The 19,168-nt window shown below is 43.9% G+C and overlaps 1 protein-coding gene across 1 annotated transcript in view; it reads left to right on the forward strand.

The window, feature by feature from the left end:
- The window catches only part of VWA8 (von Willebrand factor A domain containing 8), a 476,746-nt gene that overhangs the window by 295,374 nt on the left and 162,204 nt on the right, over positions 1–19,168 (forward strand). The window contains exons 32-36 of the mRNA XM_068267802.1: positions 2,581–2,645; positions 2,732–2,857; positions 4,158–4,267; positions 7,406–7,560; positions 9,029–9,230. Of these exons, the coding sequence (XP_068123903.1) occupies positions 2,581–2,645; positions 2,732–2,857; positions 4,158–4,267; positions 7,406–7,560; positions 9,029–9,230 (658 nt within the window). The remainder of the gene's footprint in view (positions 1–2,580; positions 2,646–2,731; positions 2,858–4,157; positions 4,268–7,405; positions 7,561–9,028; positions 9,231–19,168) is intronic.

Below are 19,168 nucleotides of genomic sequence, written 5' to 3' on the forward strand. Positions count from 1 at the left end.
TGTAAAAACACGTTAGAGCTGACAGCCTATGTTAACATTGTTCACATCAATTAGCACAGATGGCTGTGCGATTGGAACGCAATGGTGTCAATTCACTAAGGGTTACCGACAGTTTTACCGAATGTTCGATAAATAATCGGTAATTTTAAGTCCTGTTTGCAATTCATTAATATTTACCGCATATATTACCGCATTCGATAAATATTCCATAAATATTCAGTAAATATTCGGTATTTTGCAAAAAAAAAAAAAAAGTATTCACTTTAAAAAGAAAAGGGGGGTGTGACCACACGTAAAATAAGAACAGTTTATCTCCACTGTAGAGCTGTCGATATCTATGTTATTGTACCTGAGGTAAAACATGATCTGACCATCCCTTCATATCATCCTTGTCGCCACGTCTCTGCTCTTCATCTCTGCCATTGCGTGTCTCAGAAGTTCCTTCTCCCCACATCTTTCTCCACCATCCGTCCTCCCTGTAATGACGGCAAACTACAGCCACGCCCTCCGTTACCCAGAAGTCAATGCAAGCCTTCACTTCTGCCGATAATTTAAGGAATGCTTTCCGCACATTTAACAGTTATCACCATCTTATCGGCAGTTTACCGACCCCATGTCAAACACATATGAAAAAATAACGAATTTACACCGCACTCGATACTTTTTTAATGAATACAGCACAAAAACATTAATTAACGACTGCGGTAAAATACTGAAGCTTTTTGTTTTAACAAAATGCCTTTAGTGAATTGACACCATTGCGTACGATCACACAGCCATTTGCACTGCTATGTGCTGCGCTGCTGCTACAGTGAATAGGTCAGCGTTGCGATTCTTGAAAAATGCATGCAGCAGTGCAATTGCGCATCACACTGCTGTGCAGCGCATATGATTAGAACGGTAGAAGGGCTGTCTATGCCCTTCTACCATTCTTGCGTGTAGCACACCGAGAGTCCATTATAGTGTAGAGCAGTGTTTCCCAACTTTTTCCGGCCCGGGGAACACTTTCTGACCAAATTTTTCTCCGGGGAACGGCGGGGGGGGGGGGGGTCGGGGGCGCGGGTGTTTGCGCGACCTAGTGGACAGTGCCATGCGCAGCCGGCTATGGGGGGGGGGGTGAGGCTGCATAGCTAGCATAGTTGCCCCAGTATAGGGAGTTTAGTTGCCCCAGTATGGCTAGTATAGTTACCCCAGTATAGCTAGTATAGTGCCCCAGTATAGCTAGTATAGTCCCAGCATGGATAGGTAGTGCCCCAGTATAGTGCCCAGTATGGGTAGGTAGTGCCCCAGTATAGCCAGTAAAGTGCCCAGTATAGGTAGGTAGTGCCCAGTATAGCTAGTATAGTGCCCAAGATAGCTTACTAGTATGGGTAGGTGTGCCCCTCCCCCCTCCGCGGCCACCGCTCCTGTTACCTTATCATGAGCGGGCGGCCGCTTGTCCGATTACATTCCCCCATAGTAGCCGCTCTCCTCTGTGGCATCTCCTATTACAGCAGCGCGCGCTCGGCGGCTGCTGTGATGAGCAGGAAGCGGTACAGCTGCTTCCTGTAGCGGCGATATGCATCGCCGTTACCATGGCAACCGCTTTACCGCTTCCTGTTCATCACAGCAGCCGCCGAGCGCGCTGCTATAATAGGAGATGCCACAGAGGAGAGCGGCTACTACGGGGGAATCTAATCGAACAAGCGGCCGCCCACTCATGATAAGGTGACAGGAGCGGCGGGGAGGGGAGGAGCGAGAGGCCAGACCTGTACGGCACACCAGGCAACATCCCGCGGCACACTAGTGTGCCGCGGAACAGCGGTTGAAAAACGCTGGTGTAGTGTACTGGTAATATGGATGTGACAAAGTAAGTATATGATATTAATACTCACAAACCAGGGTTACCTTCCAGGCAACCACTGTAAAGGCAGGTGGGGAGATTAGACCTGTCCCCACTCAGGATTACGAAGTCGCTCTCTGTAGATCGAAAAAAATGGCGGCAACACCCCTCCACCAAGGGTGGACTTAGAACATATAAAAGCAAAAACAGAGGCACCAAAAGGATAAAAGTCGATAAAAAGTTTAAAAGTCAGGGGAGGCTGAGGTGGATTTCCCTCCTCCAAGTAGACACAACAAACTGTTGATAGAGTTCACCCAAATATTTTTTCACATACTCCAGAAAGTGCAACGCGTTTCGCAGGCATATCCCGCTTCTTCAGGCTATGAATGGAGTTGCTTTGTACTAGACCTACATGAGTTTTATGCTCCGTTCATAGCCTGAAGAAGCGTGGTATGCCTGCGAAACGTGTTGCACTTTCTGGAGTATGTGAATAAATATTTGGCTGAACTCTAGCAATTGTTTGTTGTGTCTACTTGGAGGAGGGAAATCCACCTCGGCCTCCCCTGACTTTTAAACTTTGTATTGACTTTTATCCTTTTGGCACCTCTGTTTGTCATTATCTTATAAGTTTATTTTCACTGCAGGTTTGGTTTAAGAAGGGAATACTATAATTTTATATTGTTAACTAAATGCAGAGATACTTCCTAACAATTGCATATATATTTAACTGCATTTATAATTACCATTTTTTCTTTTAGGTGACCTACAAAATGTGCAGGGAATTTTCACACAAAAATTGGCTGGTGTTCTTTAAGGAATATGGGTATGTTCATGACGCAGATACTATATTTATGTGACTTTGTTATGCCAGTATGTGTCTCAATAGCAATTTATATTATTGTTTTGCAGCAATTCCATCAATGTCCTGGATGTGCTGGAGGGAACTACCCACACAATCTCCTTGCCTATCAATCTCAAGGCTGTTTTCCTGGTAGCAGAAGACAGGTGGCTCTTGATCGAAAGTAAAACTAACAAGTAAGCTAGTGTCATATTCCTAGCACTGCATTCACTTTTCTTAAACAACATGTTGGTCTTGATGCACTGAACTCTTGGGGAAAATTATTTCATTTTATTTATAATATAACTGCAAGCAAAAATACTCCACCCAGAATAAGTTATTAACTTTAAGGCTGGTTTCACAGTGGGACGTTACAAGCGCACGTTACAGCAGCCTGTAACGCACCCCACCGCACAGCAATGAAAAATCAATGGGCTGTTCACAGTGCCCACGTTGCGTTACTTAGTAACGCTGCGCCATAATATAACGTACTGCATGCAGTACTTTGTAAGCGGCAGAGCCGCGTTAGACTGCTTGCACATGCTCAGTCATGTTGGGGAGGAGGGGAGAGCGGCCAGGCACATGGCTAATTAATATTCACTGCACTCAGTAACGTGCAGTGTTTACTTCCTGGAGCGGCCGCTCTGTGCGGCGATTGGCCGGCGGGACCACGTGATGCCGCATGCATCCAAGAGTGCGCATCACGGACGCCAGAGTGAGCTGCACAACGCGGCTCACTCTGACGTCCAAAGCAGGGAGCACCAGGCGTTGCGTTAGGGGCACGTTATGCGACCATAACGTCCCCTAATACGCAACGTCCTGGTGTGAAACCAGCCTAAAGGAAATTTAAACTTTAGTGCAGAAAAAAAAACTACCCTCTTGGGGTGCAGAGTGTGTGCACCGCAACCATATAAAGGTTCATTCACACGCAGTTAGTGTTGCAGGCATCAGGCTTAACTCCTCGAGCTGCAGCATTTTACAGACACATCACTAGCCTATAGGCTAGCGACACATTCAGTTGCTATGAAGTTGGGAGGAGCGATAGCTTGCCCTGCACTATGGAGTGGCTTCTAGAAGAGCAAGGAGGAGAACAATGTGCTTGACTAAGATGATCTGACACTCCAGATTTCTCTGCAACACATGGCTGCTGTACACCCTCTAGGATCTTGGCAGAGACAACCCCTACAGGTCACCTCAGCCAAAAAACATTTAACTTTTGTATGAAGCTTTAGCGTATGTTCAATGATCCACCATAGCTGAGAAATCATTGCTGTCTGCAGACTGAAATGTGAGGATCATTTTTGATAACATTATTTAACAAACTGGCTTGTGTTACACTGAATACACACACGCGTTGGCAATGCCCACCGCGCACCTCTCCGTGATACCAACATGGTCCGAAGCCCTGGCCAGGCTAAGGGAGTAGAGAGGACCTGCTGGCGGCCATCTGACATGTTATGGCTATGTCATTATTTTGCTTTATGTTTCCTTGTGCAGGAAGTTTCTTCTCACCACACCTTTGCACATGGACGCAGAGGACAATGGGGTTTGCCAGCTACATACTCTGGAAGAGGAAGCAGCAAGCTCTGGCTTTGGAGTAACAGCAGGTATTACCATCAGACAACTAATGTATTGTGCATCAAGATCTTATTTCGTGAGCAGCCTTTAATGCACATGTCCAGTAAGCCAGGTGAAAGGACAGCTTTGCAAGCTGCTATGAAATATGTCCTGTGTAAGGGTCCTTTTCCACTGTAAAACACGTTTTTGACCTATTTTGATGTGTTTTTTGGGCTTTTTTATGCATTTGCGTTTCCGTTTTTCTCATTGGCAAGTGTTTAAAAATAGATACTAGTGGTTAAATCAATACAAGACGCAAAACGCTTTTCTATGTGTTTTTCATGTGTTCCTATACTTTACATTGAAACACAAAACGCATAATCATCGTGTAAGAATCTATATGTTGGTTGCTATTGGCAACAGCACCACACACCTTTTGCTCCGGCACCAGCAAATCATCAGAGCTGCAACTCACAGCGAAAGCATACAGGAGATAGAGCGGAGACAGCCTTCTTCACCTTACAAAGGGGTTTATTACGCATCTTGTGTTACAGGTTGATTTCTTCAGAGTATAAGTAGTCTTTCCTATGTACATTACATATATTTACAGCATACAGACAGGAAGCTAGTATTCTAACTAGGAAGCATAGAGAGAGCCGGATAGCTGGAAAGTATAGTACCGTTTTCCCTCCGGTCCCCCTAATTTATATGAACATCAAAGAGTTACATTCTGACATCACCCGAGCCATACCCCTAAGCCTACCATTGGCTGGCATGAGCATATGACCCACCTCATCATTAATATCATTTCATATTCCATTGCTTTATACCCTACATACAAAGAATGCAATGTTTTATAAACATTGGCTTTGTTTACCATTCCCGTTGTCTAAGGTCTAACTGACCCATTATGTGGCTTTCTAGAGGTCCACGTTCCTGGTAACTGGCTGTATGTGGCCTTACACAAGGAACATCTTCTTCTCCGAAAAACTCTGCTTAAAGAGAACCTGTATCTCAAGTCTTTTACTAGACTTCAGTACCTGAAGTTTTTTTTTTTTGTTAATTGGAACGCAGCAGTGGAAAAGGCCACCCAAGATTATTATTTTAAACAGGCTGCACTTCAGAATCAGCAAACACATGCATTTTGCATTTTTTGGCAAAAATGCAGCTACTGGAAAAGGGCCCTCAGGCTTTGATTGAAGTTTTAATTTAGATTCAGTTTTTTGGGATGTTCAGAGCCATAAGAGTTGATGTGTATTTTGAGGATTTGAAAAATTAACCTAAATCTCAGCAGCAAGTACCACAAATATCTGTCTTATTAGCTTACGGTAAACTTAAAGGGAGTCTGAAGTGAAAATAAAAATAAGAAACCGATACTCACCGAAGGAGAGGGAAGGCTCTGGGTCTTATAGAGCCTTCCCGGTCTCCTCCAGTCCCCAGGTTCCCACGCAGGCGCTCACTTTAGAAGTCTACAACCAAACAGTCGTAGATTGCACTCTTCTGTGTTGGGTGTGCTTCGGTAGTCTCTCTTATTTTCACTACAGATTCACTTTAAGTATTCAGATCATAGGTTAGTAAGCACCTGGCCTACCAGTTGCAAATGTTTGCAATAGATAAGCATATGCTGCAGTAAGTAGAGTTTTTCTATTGACCACTGACTTATATCAGATGGTGAAAAAGACCAATATTGTCTGACCAAACTTTAAAATCTATGGGAACCTTAAGTCCCAGTCCATCACTTTTCTGGAAAACCACTGGCTGATTTCAGGAGTGAAATCTGTTACAAAACAAAATATCCATGTATGACGGCCAATTATTTTTTAATAATATAGTGTAATAGGGGTTATTTAAAGTGAACCTGTACTGAGAATGTATTAGACCTGCCACTGCTGAACTTTTTTGTTTTTGTTTTTTTAGAAAATGCTAGTTGCCTGGATATTATGTTGAAACCCATTTCAGCTGTATACTGGTCACAGGAAAATCGGTATGACAAACAACTAGCATTTCCTTAGCAGTGTTCTCCCCAGAATTTTTTTTCTAGCTGGGTGGCATGAAACATTTAGCCGGGTGGGGTGAGATGAGAGGATGTAGGGCCGGCGCTTCTCTGCACAACTCTGCTTACAACAGAGGAGGAGGTGAGCCGATGACAGCCGGGTGCTCACCAAAACTAGCCGGGTGGGGTGAGATGAGAGAATGTAAGGCCGGCGCTTCTCTGCACAACTCTGCTTACAACAGAGGAGGAGGTGAGCCGATGACAGCCGGGTGCTCACCAAAACTAGCCGGGTGGAGCACCCGGCTAAAGGAGCATAGGGAGAACACTGCTTAGAGGGAGGCAAGCAATAGTAGCTTTTTATAATGTCTTAGGACTCAAACCCACTAGCAGCCTTTTTCTCTAGTGGGATCTCTCTAGTGGGATCACACCCATAGCCTTACATTAGCAAGAGCTTTTCAAATCACAACTGCTTAGTAATGGCTTAGTAACGTACTGCTTGTGGGTTCCAGGCCTTAAAGGGGATATCCAGTGTAAATTGAACATTACATGGGTCTGCTTCTAAGAAGAAGTTATGCTTCTGGCATGTAGCCCCGCCCCCCACTGAAAAATGCCAATCGTGTTTTCTCTCTATCTCGAGCAGAGAGACCGACATGGCATTTTTTAGCAGGGGCGGAGCTATGCACTGGAAGCCAGCTGATCCAGGGGTCGGTGAGAGATTTGGGAGGAGAAGCCATGTATAGGGTATAGTGTATGCACCCATGCATAGGGTGCATACACACATCGATCCACCATGAAGAGATTGTGTAGGTAAGCTGTAATGCTTCATCAAAGTGGTAAAATTGGCCAATCAGAATTGTATGCATGTACCAGGCCTTAGAAGTGGGCCCGTGTAACGTTCAATTTACACTGGATATCCACTGTAATACAGGTATGTTATAAATTTTCAGATGGAAATAAGCGCAGAAAATTCCAGCTTTATGAAATGCACCAAGAAGGTTTACTGCAATGCACAAAATCACTGTTTTTAATTTGACAATATAACACTGAATTAAAAATCCAAAAAAACAGGCAAAGCATAGAAAAGTGACAGGAAGCAATATAAACGTTTGTAATGTTTTATTCCTTCGGCAACATTGCGGCCCGGCCTCACTTGTGACATATTTGCTGCTATAACATATTTTGTTCTATGCTTTAGACTTGGACTCCTCCATACCCCATGTGATTTCCAGTGATCAGCTGCCAGCTGAGAATCTGAGTGCAGCAATTTCACAGAAAATCAATTCACCTAATAGGATCCTTTCTGATGACAGTAACTATGCCTCCATAGTGGTTGGTTTTCCAGATCTTCTGGTAAGCACTAACATAAACATCTCTCCTGAATTGTAGGTATGGTCTGATTATGCACAGACAACTGAAAGATTGGATGGTAACTGCAAGTTGTGGAACTTTGGGACACAAATATTTGTAACCTGCAGTTGACTGAGGCCCATACCCACTACAAACTTTTTCTCTAATAATCATTACAGATCACTTCAGGTGGCAGTTCTGGAATGATTTTTCATATAAATACGTTGTTTGCCTCTTTGCTAAAGAGTATGTTCTGCTCTGTAGAGTGGTGAAGGGGAATGAGAGGGAGCTGCTGCACCTGGGGCCATGAATAATGATAGTGATCCAGTATGCGTTTTCTGCATATCCAATCACTATCAAGTTCTTGGCAAAATAGGAATCTTTGTTTACATAGGCATTTCTTTTTGTGTTAAAGCCACAGGCATTCTTCCATAAGACAGACCAGTGTCTTGTCTCATCAGAGTAGACTGTAGCACTATGGTTCATTATTCATTTCTCAGTTCATATCACCCTCCTGATGTTTTCTGGTCCCAAAGTGGAGCATGTGGAGATGCGAGACGGCAATTTTCTTTTTGATTTTTGGTTTCCATTGTTCTACTAGTTATGTAATCTGATGGTAATCTATTCACTGGAATCATTCTTTAGCTAGGTTAGACAACTAAAAACACTTAAGGATCAGTTAGTTTATGGGTCATTTGCATGACAAATATGTCCACGTGGTGTCCCTCATTTCGTTGTTGATCTGGTTTAGAGGAGATCATTATTCTGGACTGATTTTTCCAAATCTGTAACTGTGGCCAAGACATCTGGCATTTGGCAAACCTCCATGTACCCCCTTCCCAAGTATGACTGTTCACACTCTGCGGTCATGAGACGGGAAAGTGAGAGGGATATGGAGGCTGCTATATAGATTTCCTTTTAAACAATGCAAATTGCCGGGCTGTCCTGCTGATTCCCTGCCTCGAATGTTTAGCCATACACCCTCAACAAGCGTGCAATCAGATGTTTGACTCAAATTTGACTGGATTACCGCATACTTGTTTCAGGTTGGCGATTCATACTCTACTGATGCATTAAAGATCAGCAGCATGCCAGGCAATGTGCATTGTTTAAAAGGGAATAAATATGACAGCCTCCATATCCCTCTCAATCAAGTGTCCTTTAAGATTTTGGCATTTGTATCTGCGATGTGTCTGAAATCTGCTCTTATTAGATTACTATAGAATGATCATATACCATCTAATCCCAGCTAGAGCATCTCTTATATGTATAAAATAATAAAAAACGTATTACTCAAAGATTTTCATCATTTTTTCAACATTGCTTTGGAGATTCTTTACACGGTTATTTTAAATGTAGGTAGCACTCATCAACGTTCAATAATATCACTGGTAATACAGTTCATAATCAACTAAACAGATCACTGTATGTAAATAACTGACTGAATGTCTTGATGTTTGTGTGATTGCAGTCGCCTAGTGAAGTGTATAGCTGGAAGAGGAAGTCCTCCCTGGGCATCCGAGAAGCTTACTCCGCAGACCAGTTTTTCCAGCCAGGGCGCAGTAAATTTGGGAGTACAAGAAGAGGAAATTGTGTGACTTTATTAACCGCTAACCAGGTGGTGAGAGGTGTACCAACTGCAGATGTGCCTGTAAAAGAGATTTATTCTAAAGGTAAGCTTTTCAAAGCACCTATATCTGGTTGTTTACCCATCTGTAAATGGGAAGATCGCCAATGCTGCTTTCATACCAAAAGGATCAGTCAGTTCAATTCTGCGGTGCTTATTCAATATCCACTGGATAAATTCATTTGGTGTACTTCTTCTAGCAGCAGGCTGTGTTTGTTAGCGAACATTCTTTTTCTTTACACAAAATGATGATTAAATTATGAGCAGGCTTAGGCATGGATTCTCACAGACTAGGCCTATTTTTCTGTAAATAGAATTTGACTGCATATGAAGTATGTATGAAGACCGTATATGAAGTTATTTTAATTTCGAATGCTTTGAAATCATTGGTGGGCAATAGCCTTGTTTCACATAGCCCCCAGATGTGAGCTGTAACATACTGATAAGTGAATTGGCTCCATGGTCCTAATATCTGTACACCCCTCAACCAGCTATGCACACAATGTCCTCTAGCAGCATATTTGCATCTAACATTATCCTGAAACCACAGTTGTGCACCTCGTGCTGCATACCTTCACATGTCACCAGAGAATAACTAGCAAATGTCAAGTTGGATATATATAACACTTTGTGAAGACCTGGAGTCATTACTTGATATACATAAACAACACATTAAGAAAAAGTAGCAGGTGGACTTACTTGGAAGATTCTGGGGCTTTTTTGATCATTTCCTCCTGGTCCATTGTTCTTCCACTGCACATACTCATATGAGGAAATTATTGCACAGAGTGGAGGTCGGCGGGACCTAAAGAGAAGGTCAGACTGACCACCTCCTAAACTGCTAAAGAAAGATGAGGTGGCAGAACCTAGAAGAAAAAGATAATTCATCAGGTAAATATGCACATTTCTATAAACAATTCCCCCTTGCCATCTTTTGTCATCATCAGATATCTGAAATTCCAGTGTGCATTCAGTACTGCGTTAGAAGACTGGAGAAGGATGCAAAAAGAGTGGACTGTAGAATTTGGGCTAGAAAGAACACTTCTAGCTAGCCAGTTGTGTGGAAAGAGTTATTGGTTATGTTGGATATTTTTGCCCAATTGATCCCTATCGCAGAAAAGATATGCTGGGTGGCTATCTGCTACCTGTATTGACATAAATATGTTAAAATATTTTTCTGTGCTTTTATTTAACCACTTCACAACTGAGGGGTTTTACCCCTTCAGCATCCGAGCAATTTTCTCCTTTCAGCGCTCCTTACATTCATTCGCCTATAACTTTATCATTACTTATCATAATAAAATGAACTATATCTTGTTTTTTTCGCCACCAATTAGGCTTTCTTTAGGTGGGACACTATGCCAAGAATTATTTTATTCTAAATGTGTTTTAATGGGAAAACATTTGAAAAAAAAACATTATTTTTCAGTTTTCCGCCATTATAGTTTTTAAATAATGCATGCTACTAAAATTAAAATCCATGTAACTTATATGCCCATTTGTCCCAGTTATTACACCGTTTAATATATGTCCCTATCACAATGTTTGACGCCAATATTTTATTTGCAAATAAATGTGCATTTTTTTCAGTTTTGCGTCTATCCCTAATTACAAGCCCATAATTTATAAAGTAACAGTGTTATACCCTCTTGATATATATATTTAAAGATTTCAGTCCCTAAGGTACCGTAACTATTTAAGTTTTTTTTTATTGTAATTTTTTTTAATTTACTTTAATATTAAAAAAAAAATAATATTGGTAACAATTGGGGAGTGTGGGAGTTAATGAGTTAAAATTAACAGTGAAAATAATGTATTTGTATGTGAAAAATGTTTTTTGGGTGTAGTATTACTTTTTGGCCACAAGTTGGCCACATTTATTTTGCAGGCGTCCTACAAGCGTCGGAAGGACGCTTGCAGGAAGGGAGGCTGGGAAACTGAGTTTTTTCACAATGGATCGTGCTACTTCTCGTAGAAGCATGCCGATCATTGCGGGGGCAGAGATCAACGAACTGGAATGGATTTTCCCGTTCATTGATCTCCGGACGAGCAGGCGGCGGCGTGCACGATCGCAGGAGTGCGCGCACGTGCGAGCGGGAGCGCAGACAGCGGTGGCAGCGGTGGGGGTGCGTATATCTACGCTCCGGGCGGGGAACTCAAGTCCAAAGGAGCGTAGATATACTGTACCCGGGCGGCGAAGTGGTTAACTTGAGTTCACATTACTATGACTTTAAAAGACCCCTGAACTGAGAGGGATATGGAGGCTGCAATTTTATTTCCCTTTAAACAATACCAGTTGCCTAAAAGTCCTGCTGATCTCTTTGGCTGCAATAGTGTCTGAATTACACACCTGAAACAAGCATGCAGCTAATCTAGTCAGCCTTCAGTCAGAAACATTTGATGTGCATGCTTGTATAGGGTCTATGTTTAAATGTTTTATACTGGGTTTACACCATACAATTTTCTGTTATGCTGGGCATACACGGTACGTTTTCTACCGTGTAATCGAGCCGCTGGCTCAATTCCGGCTCGTCTCCGCAGGCGCCCGGATCGATTCACGCTCGTCCCCGCGGGCGCTTCCGCTCTTTACTTCTTTTGTCCTGCCCGCCGGTATTGAGCGCGGAATCGATCCGGCGGGGTATCGGACACGTCGGAAATTATCAATTGAGCCATCAGCGGCTCGATTACATGGTAGAAAACGTACCATGTATGCCCAGCATCAGATTTACCTGCCAGATAGATAAAGTTCAACATGTTGGAAATGTATCTATCTTACGCTCTATCTGCCGAGCAATTAGGCATTGTTCTACTCAGCAGGAGATAAACAGAAGACAATGCACCAGAGATGATAACCATTCTCTACAGAAGAGAATCTAATTATGCATTCTAACAGAAAATCTAACAGAAGAATCTAACAGAAAATTGTATGGTGTAAACCCAGCATTAGAATCTGAGGGTTAGCAGGACAGCCATGCAACTGGTATTGTTTAACCACTTAAGCCTATCTGGATGAGTATCCTCGTCCAGATAGTTGTTGCTAAAGGCAAACTGGATAAGTAATCTCGTCCAAAGAGGAACTGTCGCGGAAATCTTAAAATTTAAAACACATACAAATAAGTGCATTTCTTCCAGAGTAAAATGAGCCATACATGACTTTTCTCCTATGTTGCTGTCACGTACAGTAGGTAGTAGAAATCTGACATTACCGACAGGTTTTGGGTTAGTCCATCTCTCTGGGTTAGTCCATAGGGGATTCTTAGCATGGATTTTATTCTTTATAAAGACACTCCCTGAAAAAGATTTATATAATGATGCTGGACAGCCTCCCTCACCATACACTTCTTTTGCAGTTGGACGGAGCAACTGCCATTTACTAAGTGCTTTTAAAAATAAAGAAAACCCTAAGAAACCCCTATGAGAAGATGGGCTAGTCCAAAATCTGTCGGTAATGTAATTTATGGCTCATTTTACTCTGGGGAAAAAAATAGTTGCCTTAGGGATTTTACGTATGTCATAAGGGTATATTACTGTTATTTTAGTACATAAGGGCTTACAATTGATGGGACACACAAAAAAAAAAAAAAACGAGAAAAAATACACTTTTATTTCCACATACACCATACATTGTACTAGGAACATAATTTAATTGTTGTGATAGCTGTGACTAATTGGCAAATAAAATGGTTTTATTTATAGTGGCGTTGCTTTAGATTACAATTTGTGATTATGCACAAATAAGGGGGAATTAAATCCGTCAAACTCTCTAAATACGTGGTGCATTTCTCTCTGTTTTTCTTCTGTCTTGGGCAAGAGTTCAGGTCCACTTTAAACGTGGACTTAAGCCTCATCTACACGCGTAGATGAGGCTGCGATTCGGCGGCTCGATTAGCCGCCGGATCGCCTCTTCCGCGTCCCCGCGTGTGCTCGCCGCGCGTGCGCCGCATTCGATTCCCCGCTCGTCCCCGCCGGCGCCGCTTATCTTCCGCTCGATTCCCTGCCATTGTCCCCTCGCGGGGAGCGAGCAGGGAATCGGCGGAAGCAAGATCTGTCCTGTCGGATCTTATCAATCGAGCCGCATCAGCGGCTCGATTGATAAGGAGCATCGCGGCCGCATCTACGCGTGTAGATGCGGCTTTATAAGATGTCACCTGTATGAAATGTGAAGGTTAAAACCTTGATCTGATGAGGCTCATGTTGACAATCTGTAGTGTAGGCAACCTCAGTATAATGCAACTGTGCTAATCCCAGACAAGTGTGTGACAAAGATCAGACAACATGATTACAGATAAAGCAAGCTTGTCACTGTGAGCAAGCTTATCTGTCCTGATCTCTCATCTAGCTCTGCAAAGCTGTGCATTTCTCCCTGGATAATCAGGATTGCAACTCGGTATAAAGATACGTTACCAGCTATGATGTCATTAGACACACTTATATGTTAACTGTTCTAGTTGTGTCAGCCAGCACAGGGCGCTAATAATTACAGCAGCTATCTGTAGCTTTTGTTCAATGTAGAAAGGTGTTAAAAAGTTGTTTTTGTTTGTTTGTTTGTTTGTTTGTTTTGCATTATTTACAGTTTTAAAGCTAATTTTCATTTCTATATTATTTTTGTAAATAATTTGCAGAAGATTTTCTCTTTCGTTCTTACCTGTAAAGCAATATCTGATTGTAAATGTAGAGGGCCAGTATACATTAGATTACTATTTCAGCTTCAGGAGAAATCTAGCTGGAGGGGTTAACCTATATGTTATGTATATACCTTGAAGTGGCCATAGGCAGATCAGTAGTAACCATGGGTGGACAAAACAGGTTAGAGTTAAGGTGCCCATACACTCGTCAGATTGGCAGCAGATAGATAAGAAATGCATCTGATGATCTATCTGATGCGTTTTTAGAACATTTTTTACCAGGATAGAATTCCAATAGAATTCAGTTTGAAATCTATTGAAATTCGATCTGATAGCATTTTTTTGCCATCAGATTTCCATTAAGGCCAATGCAAACTGATAAGCAATCTCATCAGATCGACCTAAATTTTCCATCCTGCCAGTTCGACAGAAATCCATCGAAATCGATCGAAATCGGCCATCGATCGGTCGATTGGCCAACCGATTTTCGATCGATCGATCTGGATCGATCGGTCGGCCAGAAAATCGGCTCAGTGTATGGGCCCCTTTAGGCAGAGGAGAGGTGAGGTTAGTGATAGGCACAGGAGGGTTTGGGTTAGTTTTAGGCACAGGAGAGGAGGAGGTTAGTGTTAGGCACAGGAGAGGAGGAGGTTAGTGTTAGACACAGGAGGGGGTGAGGTTAGTTTTAGGCACAGGAGAGGAGGAGGTTAGTGTTAGGCACAGGAGGGGGTGAGGTTAGTTTTAGGCACAGGAGAGGAGGAGGTTAGTGTTAGGCACAGGAGGGGGTGAGGTTAGTTTTAGGCACAGGAGAGGAGGAGGTTAGTGTTAGGCACAGGAGGGGGTGAGGTTAGTTTTAGGCACAGGAGAGGAGGAGGTTAGTGTTAGGCACAGGAGGGGGTGAGGTTAGTTTTAGGCACAGGAGATAAGGACGTTAGTGTTAGGCACAGGAGGGGGTGAGGTTAGTTTTAGGCACAGGAGAGGAGGAGGTTAGTGTTAGGCACAGGAGGGGGTGAGGTTAGTTTAGGCACAAGAGAGGAGGAGGTTAGTGTTAAACAGGCGCAGAGGAGACAGAATGGTTAGTGTAGCATAGGCTAGTTTGAGCTTACCCTGGATGCAATGCCAGCCTCCACTTCTCTCCTCTCACAGTAAGAATTTAAACCCATCCACTGCCCTTTTGCGACTTAAAGGGAACCTTAACTGAGAGGGATTTGGATGTTTCATTTTAAACAATATCAGTTGCCTGGCTGTCCTGCTGATCTCTTTGGCTGCAGTAGTGGCTGAATCACACACCTGAAACAAGCATGCAGCTAATCCAGTCTGACTTCAGTCAGAGCACCTGATCTGCATATGCTTGTTGAGGGGCTGTGGCTGAAAGTATTAGAGACACAAGATCAGCAGGAGAGTCAGGAAACTGGTATTATTTTAAAAGGAAAAATCTATATCCTTCTCAGTTTAAGTTCCCTTTAAGGCGAGGGTGGGGAATGACAGCACCAGCTTTGTAACTATAGCCCTCCTTGACCCCAGATGAGCGAGCGCTGTTAAAATAGCACAGAAAAATGTGGGTGCAGCCGGCGCAATGATAGGTCATAATAGGTATTACAGCTATAGCGTCGCACAGTGAGTAACTTTGGCACCGTCAGAAGACTGAGCTTAAAGGAGAGGTCCAAGCTAATAAAAAAATCAAAATCCACTTACCTGGGACTTCCTCCAGCCCCTGGCAGCCGCCCTCGCCGCATCTCTGCTCACTGCCGGTGTCCTCCGCTGCAGAAGCCGACCCCCGCTAGGTTGGCTACCGGGTTGGCTTCTTGTGCGCTCCATGGCGCGGGTCGTGTGGTCTAGGCGACATCATCAGGTCTGTACTGCAAAGGCGCAAAACTACTGCGCCTGTGCAGTACATACCTGATGACGTCGGCTAGACCACGTGACCCACACCATGAAGCGCACAAGAAACCGACCTGGGGAGGTCAGCTTCCGCAGTGCAGGACACTGACAGTGAGCGGAGCTGCGGCGATGGCACAGGATGGCTGCCAGGGGCTGGAGGAAGTACCAGGTAAGTGGATATTGATTTTCTTTTATTAGCTTGGATGTATCCTTTAACCTCCCTGGCGTTCTGGACCAGCTAGGCTCGTCCAGAGACGCCGGAGGTCACCGCTCAGGCCCCGCTGGGCCGATTTAAATAATTTTTTTTTTTAAAACACGCAGCAAGCACTTTGCTTGCTGCATGTTGTGCCTGATCGCCGCCGATCCGCCGCTACCCGCCTCAAGGCCCCGTGCGCTGCCTGGCCAATCAGTGCCAGGCAGCGCTGAGGGGTGGATCAGGACTCCCTGTGATGTCATGACGTCATGACGTTAGTCGCCATGGCGACGGGGGAACCCTTTCTGGAAATCCCGTTCAGAAAGGGATTTCCGGACGGGTGATTGCGCCGGCTGCGATCGGACAGCAGGGAGGGACGCCGCAGGAAGGGGGGAATCATGTAGCTGGCGCTAGGCTAGCTACATGATAAATTAAAAAAGAAATGTGCAAAAAACGTTCCCGCAGCCGCAGGGCCGCGGGAATCTGAACGCCAGGCAGGTTAAGTTAATTTTAAAACACTGTAATTCCCTACCATTCACGTTGACCTGGAGGGGGAATAGTAATTAACGCCTGCTGGGACTTGTGCAGGAGCAGGGTAAGCCGTATATCGGCTGTATCCTGTGCTCAAGTCTCCCGGCGGCGTATTCATAGGTACGCAGATGAGGAGGGCTGGGGGCACATAGGGGACCCATCATTATTCAGCCTGGACCTTTATTATGAACGCCGGATGAGCCTGTTTACTTGCAAATATCCTGCCTGGCACACGTAGGCAGGGTAGGCTGCATCCGGGATGCTTGAAGTGCTGGTGATGTCATTCCCCCGAGGGAAGTGGGCATCATAATGTAATACAGCGCAACAGAGCTTTTTGTACAGACTGAGTGGTGCAAGAGAGGTGTGAGGGCCAGCCACGCACCATTCTTCTTCCTGGTGAGTGGGGAGAATTTACACTTGACGGGTGGCAGATTGGGAGGAAGAGGAATTGAAAGTATATATGAGGCACAGGTTTTTAAAGGGGAGAGGGGAGGCAGAGCCATAAGGAGGCACAGGTTTAAAGGGGGTGGACATAGACATAAAAATAGTACAGAGTTCTAAAGGCAGCAACGTTTTAAAGACATTGTACAGAAGAGGTCTTTGTGAGGGGATCACAGAGGAGACATTTAAGGGGACAGGTCAGAGGAAGGACCTGTGTTCCTGACAAGTATGGGTAATCAAATAACTGGGAAAAAGGCAATCAAAGATTGTACAGGCTCCACCACCTATTTATACCAGTTGTGGTCAAAGCAAACAAAAAGATTGGGGGTTCTTGGAGGCAAAAGTATATTTCTGTTTAATAAGTACTCCTTAATTAAAAACAAAACATATATACAGTACGTTCCTGTAGATCCTATATAAAGCACATCACAGTTTGTATGACATCATTCACAGAGCCTGATGCATGTTTAACTGTTCAGCGGCCTGCTTCATCAGAGGCACAGTATGTATAGTGACAAAGCATGCTGTTGTCACAGATAAAACCATCCACCAATGATCCTAGACCAGTGCTACATAAGCTCATATCAAATGTTAAGACAATGCCAAGTGTAAAATGTGTACAAGACTGCTGATCCTCACAAAACGGAAAAGTAATAAGCAAAACTACAAACCACTGGTCATCTGAGCAGGGAGAACAAGACTCGCATGACTGGCTGCAGATCTGCCATGTGTTTGCAGATTGCTGAGCATTTGATATAAGCTATTATATTATCACTCTGGGATTGTTTTTGCATCAGATTTAATTGTCACAGCAAGATGTTGCAGTCAGTATATGTATTGTGCCTCTAATGAAACAGCCTGCTGAACTGTCAAATGTGCATCAGGCTCTGTGAATGATGTCAATCAAGCTGAGATGTGTTTTAAATTCACTGTAAAGCCCCATACACACACTCAACAGCGGTCTTTTAAGCCTAATCTACACGGTACAATTTTTTGCGCGATTCGATATGCGATCGATATACGAATACGATTATTGAATCTCATAACGAATCGAATCGCAGATATGAAAAGGCTCTACGCTACATGATAGTATTTCTATCATGATTCGATTCACGATCTTGTCGAATCGTGATCGGATCGGGAAACACAACTAGACCATACGATCGGTTATCCGATCGGTTGTGAAATGGCGTGCTAAGCAGGGAAAAGGGTGGAGTAAGCGAAGGGAGTTCCGAGCGGATGGGCGGAGTCAAGCGATGGGAGTTCCGAGCGGAGCTTAAAAAGCGATGGTAATAGTGATACAGTCATTGTGTGTGGCTATAGTGGATTGCTTTGGCAATTGTGGCAATTTGGCAACCATGGCTATGTCGGATAAAGAGCGTGCGTCCACTACTCTGGCTGCATTGATCCTCGATCGAGTGAGGAAGAGGAACAGAAACAAGCAGAAGTGTTCGTGGTCCAAGGGTTGGCTACAGAGGAGAGATGAATTTAGTCACATGAGCCTTTTGCATGAATTTCGCGAAAATAATCCTGAGGATTTTAGAAACTATGTCCAGATGTCTGATGAAAGTTTTGATGAGCTGCTGGAGAAGCTCCGTCCGCGGATTACATAGCAGGACACAGTAATGAGAGAGGCCATCACAGCAGAGCAACGACTGTGCGTGACTTTACGCTTCCTTGCAACTGGAAGATCTTATGCGCATTTGAAATTTTCATCTGAAATTTCCCCACAGTCGTTGAGCCGTATTATACCAGAAACTTGCCAAGCCATTGTGTCGCTCACACCATGCAGGGTGTACCTTGCCACCCGTATCCTTGCTATGAGCGACACCACCAGCGGTGGCTTGCAGCAACAACACATGTAGGGCATACATTGCCACTCGTGTCCTTGCTGTGTGTGTAGTATAGCTATCACATGGTGTCAGTATGTGCAGTATAGCTATCTACTACAGCTACAACAGTTGTGTGGTTCAGGCAGCCCACTTCCTCGATGCACCTCCCCACATAGTGATGACAACTGTATTGTGGGCTGGACAGAAGATCGACATATCGACACCACACTACCAACGATTCAGTTGCCTCTGTTGCACTCGATCGGAATCAGATAAAATCCAACCTGTCCGATTTAATTTCGATCTCAATTCCCATCGAATTCGACAGCAGCATCAAATAGATACGCTTTTGTGTCATTGGATTTTGTACCCGATCCGATTCTTTTCTCGGATCGCATATCGAATCGCTCAAAAGAATCGTACCGTGTAGATTAGGCTTTAGGCTCTCACAACTTTTCTTGTGAAACACCTAAAAAAATTC

The sequence above is a fragment of the Hyperolius riggenbachi genome, chromosome 2, assembly GCF_040937935.1.
Source record: "Hyperolius riggenbachi isolate aHypRig1 chromosome 2, aHypRig1.pri, whole genome shotgun sequence".
Taxonomy (NCBI): Eukaryota; Metazoa; Chordata; class Amphibia; order Anura; family Hyperoliidae; genus Hyperolius; species Hyperolius riggenbachi.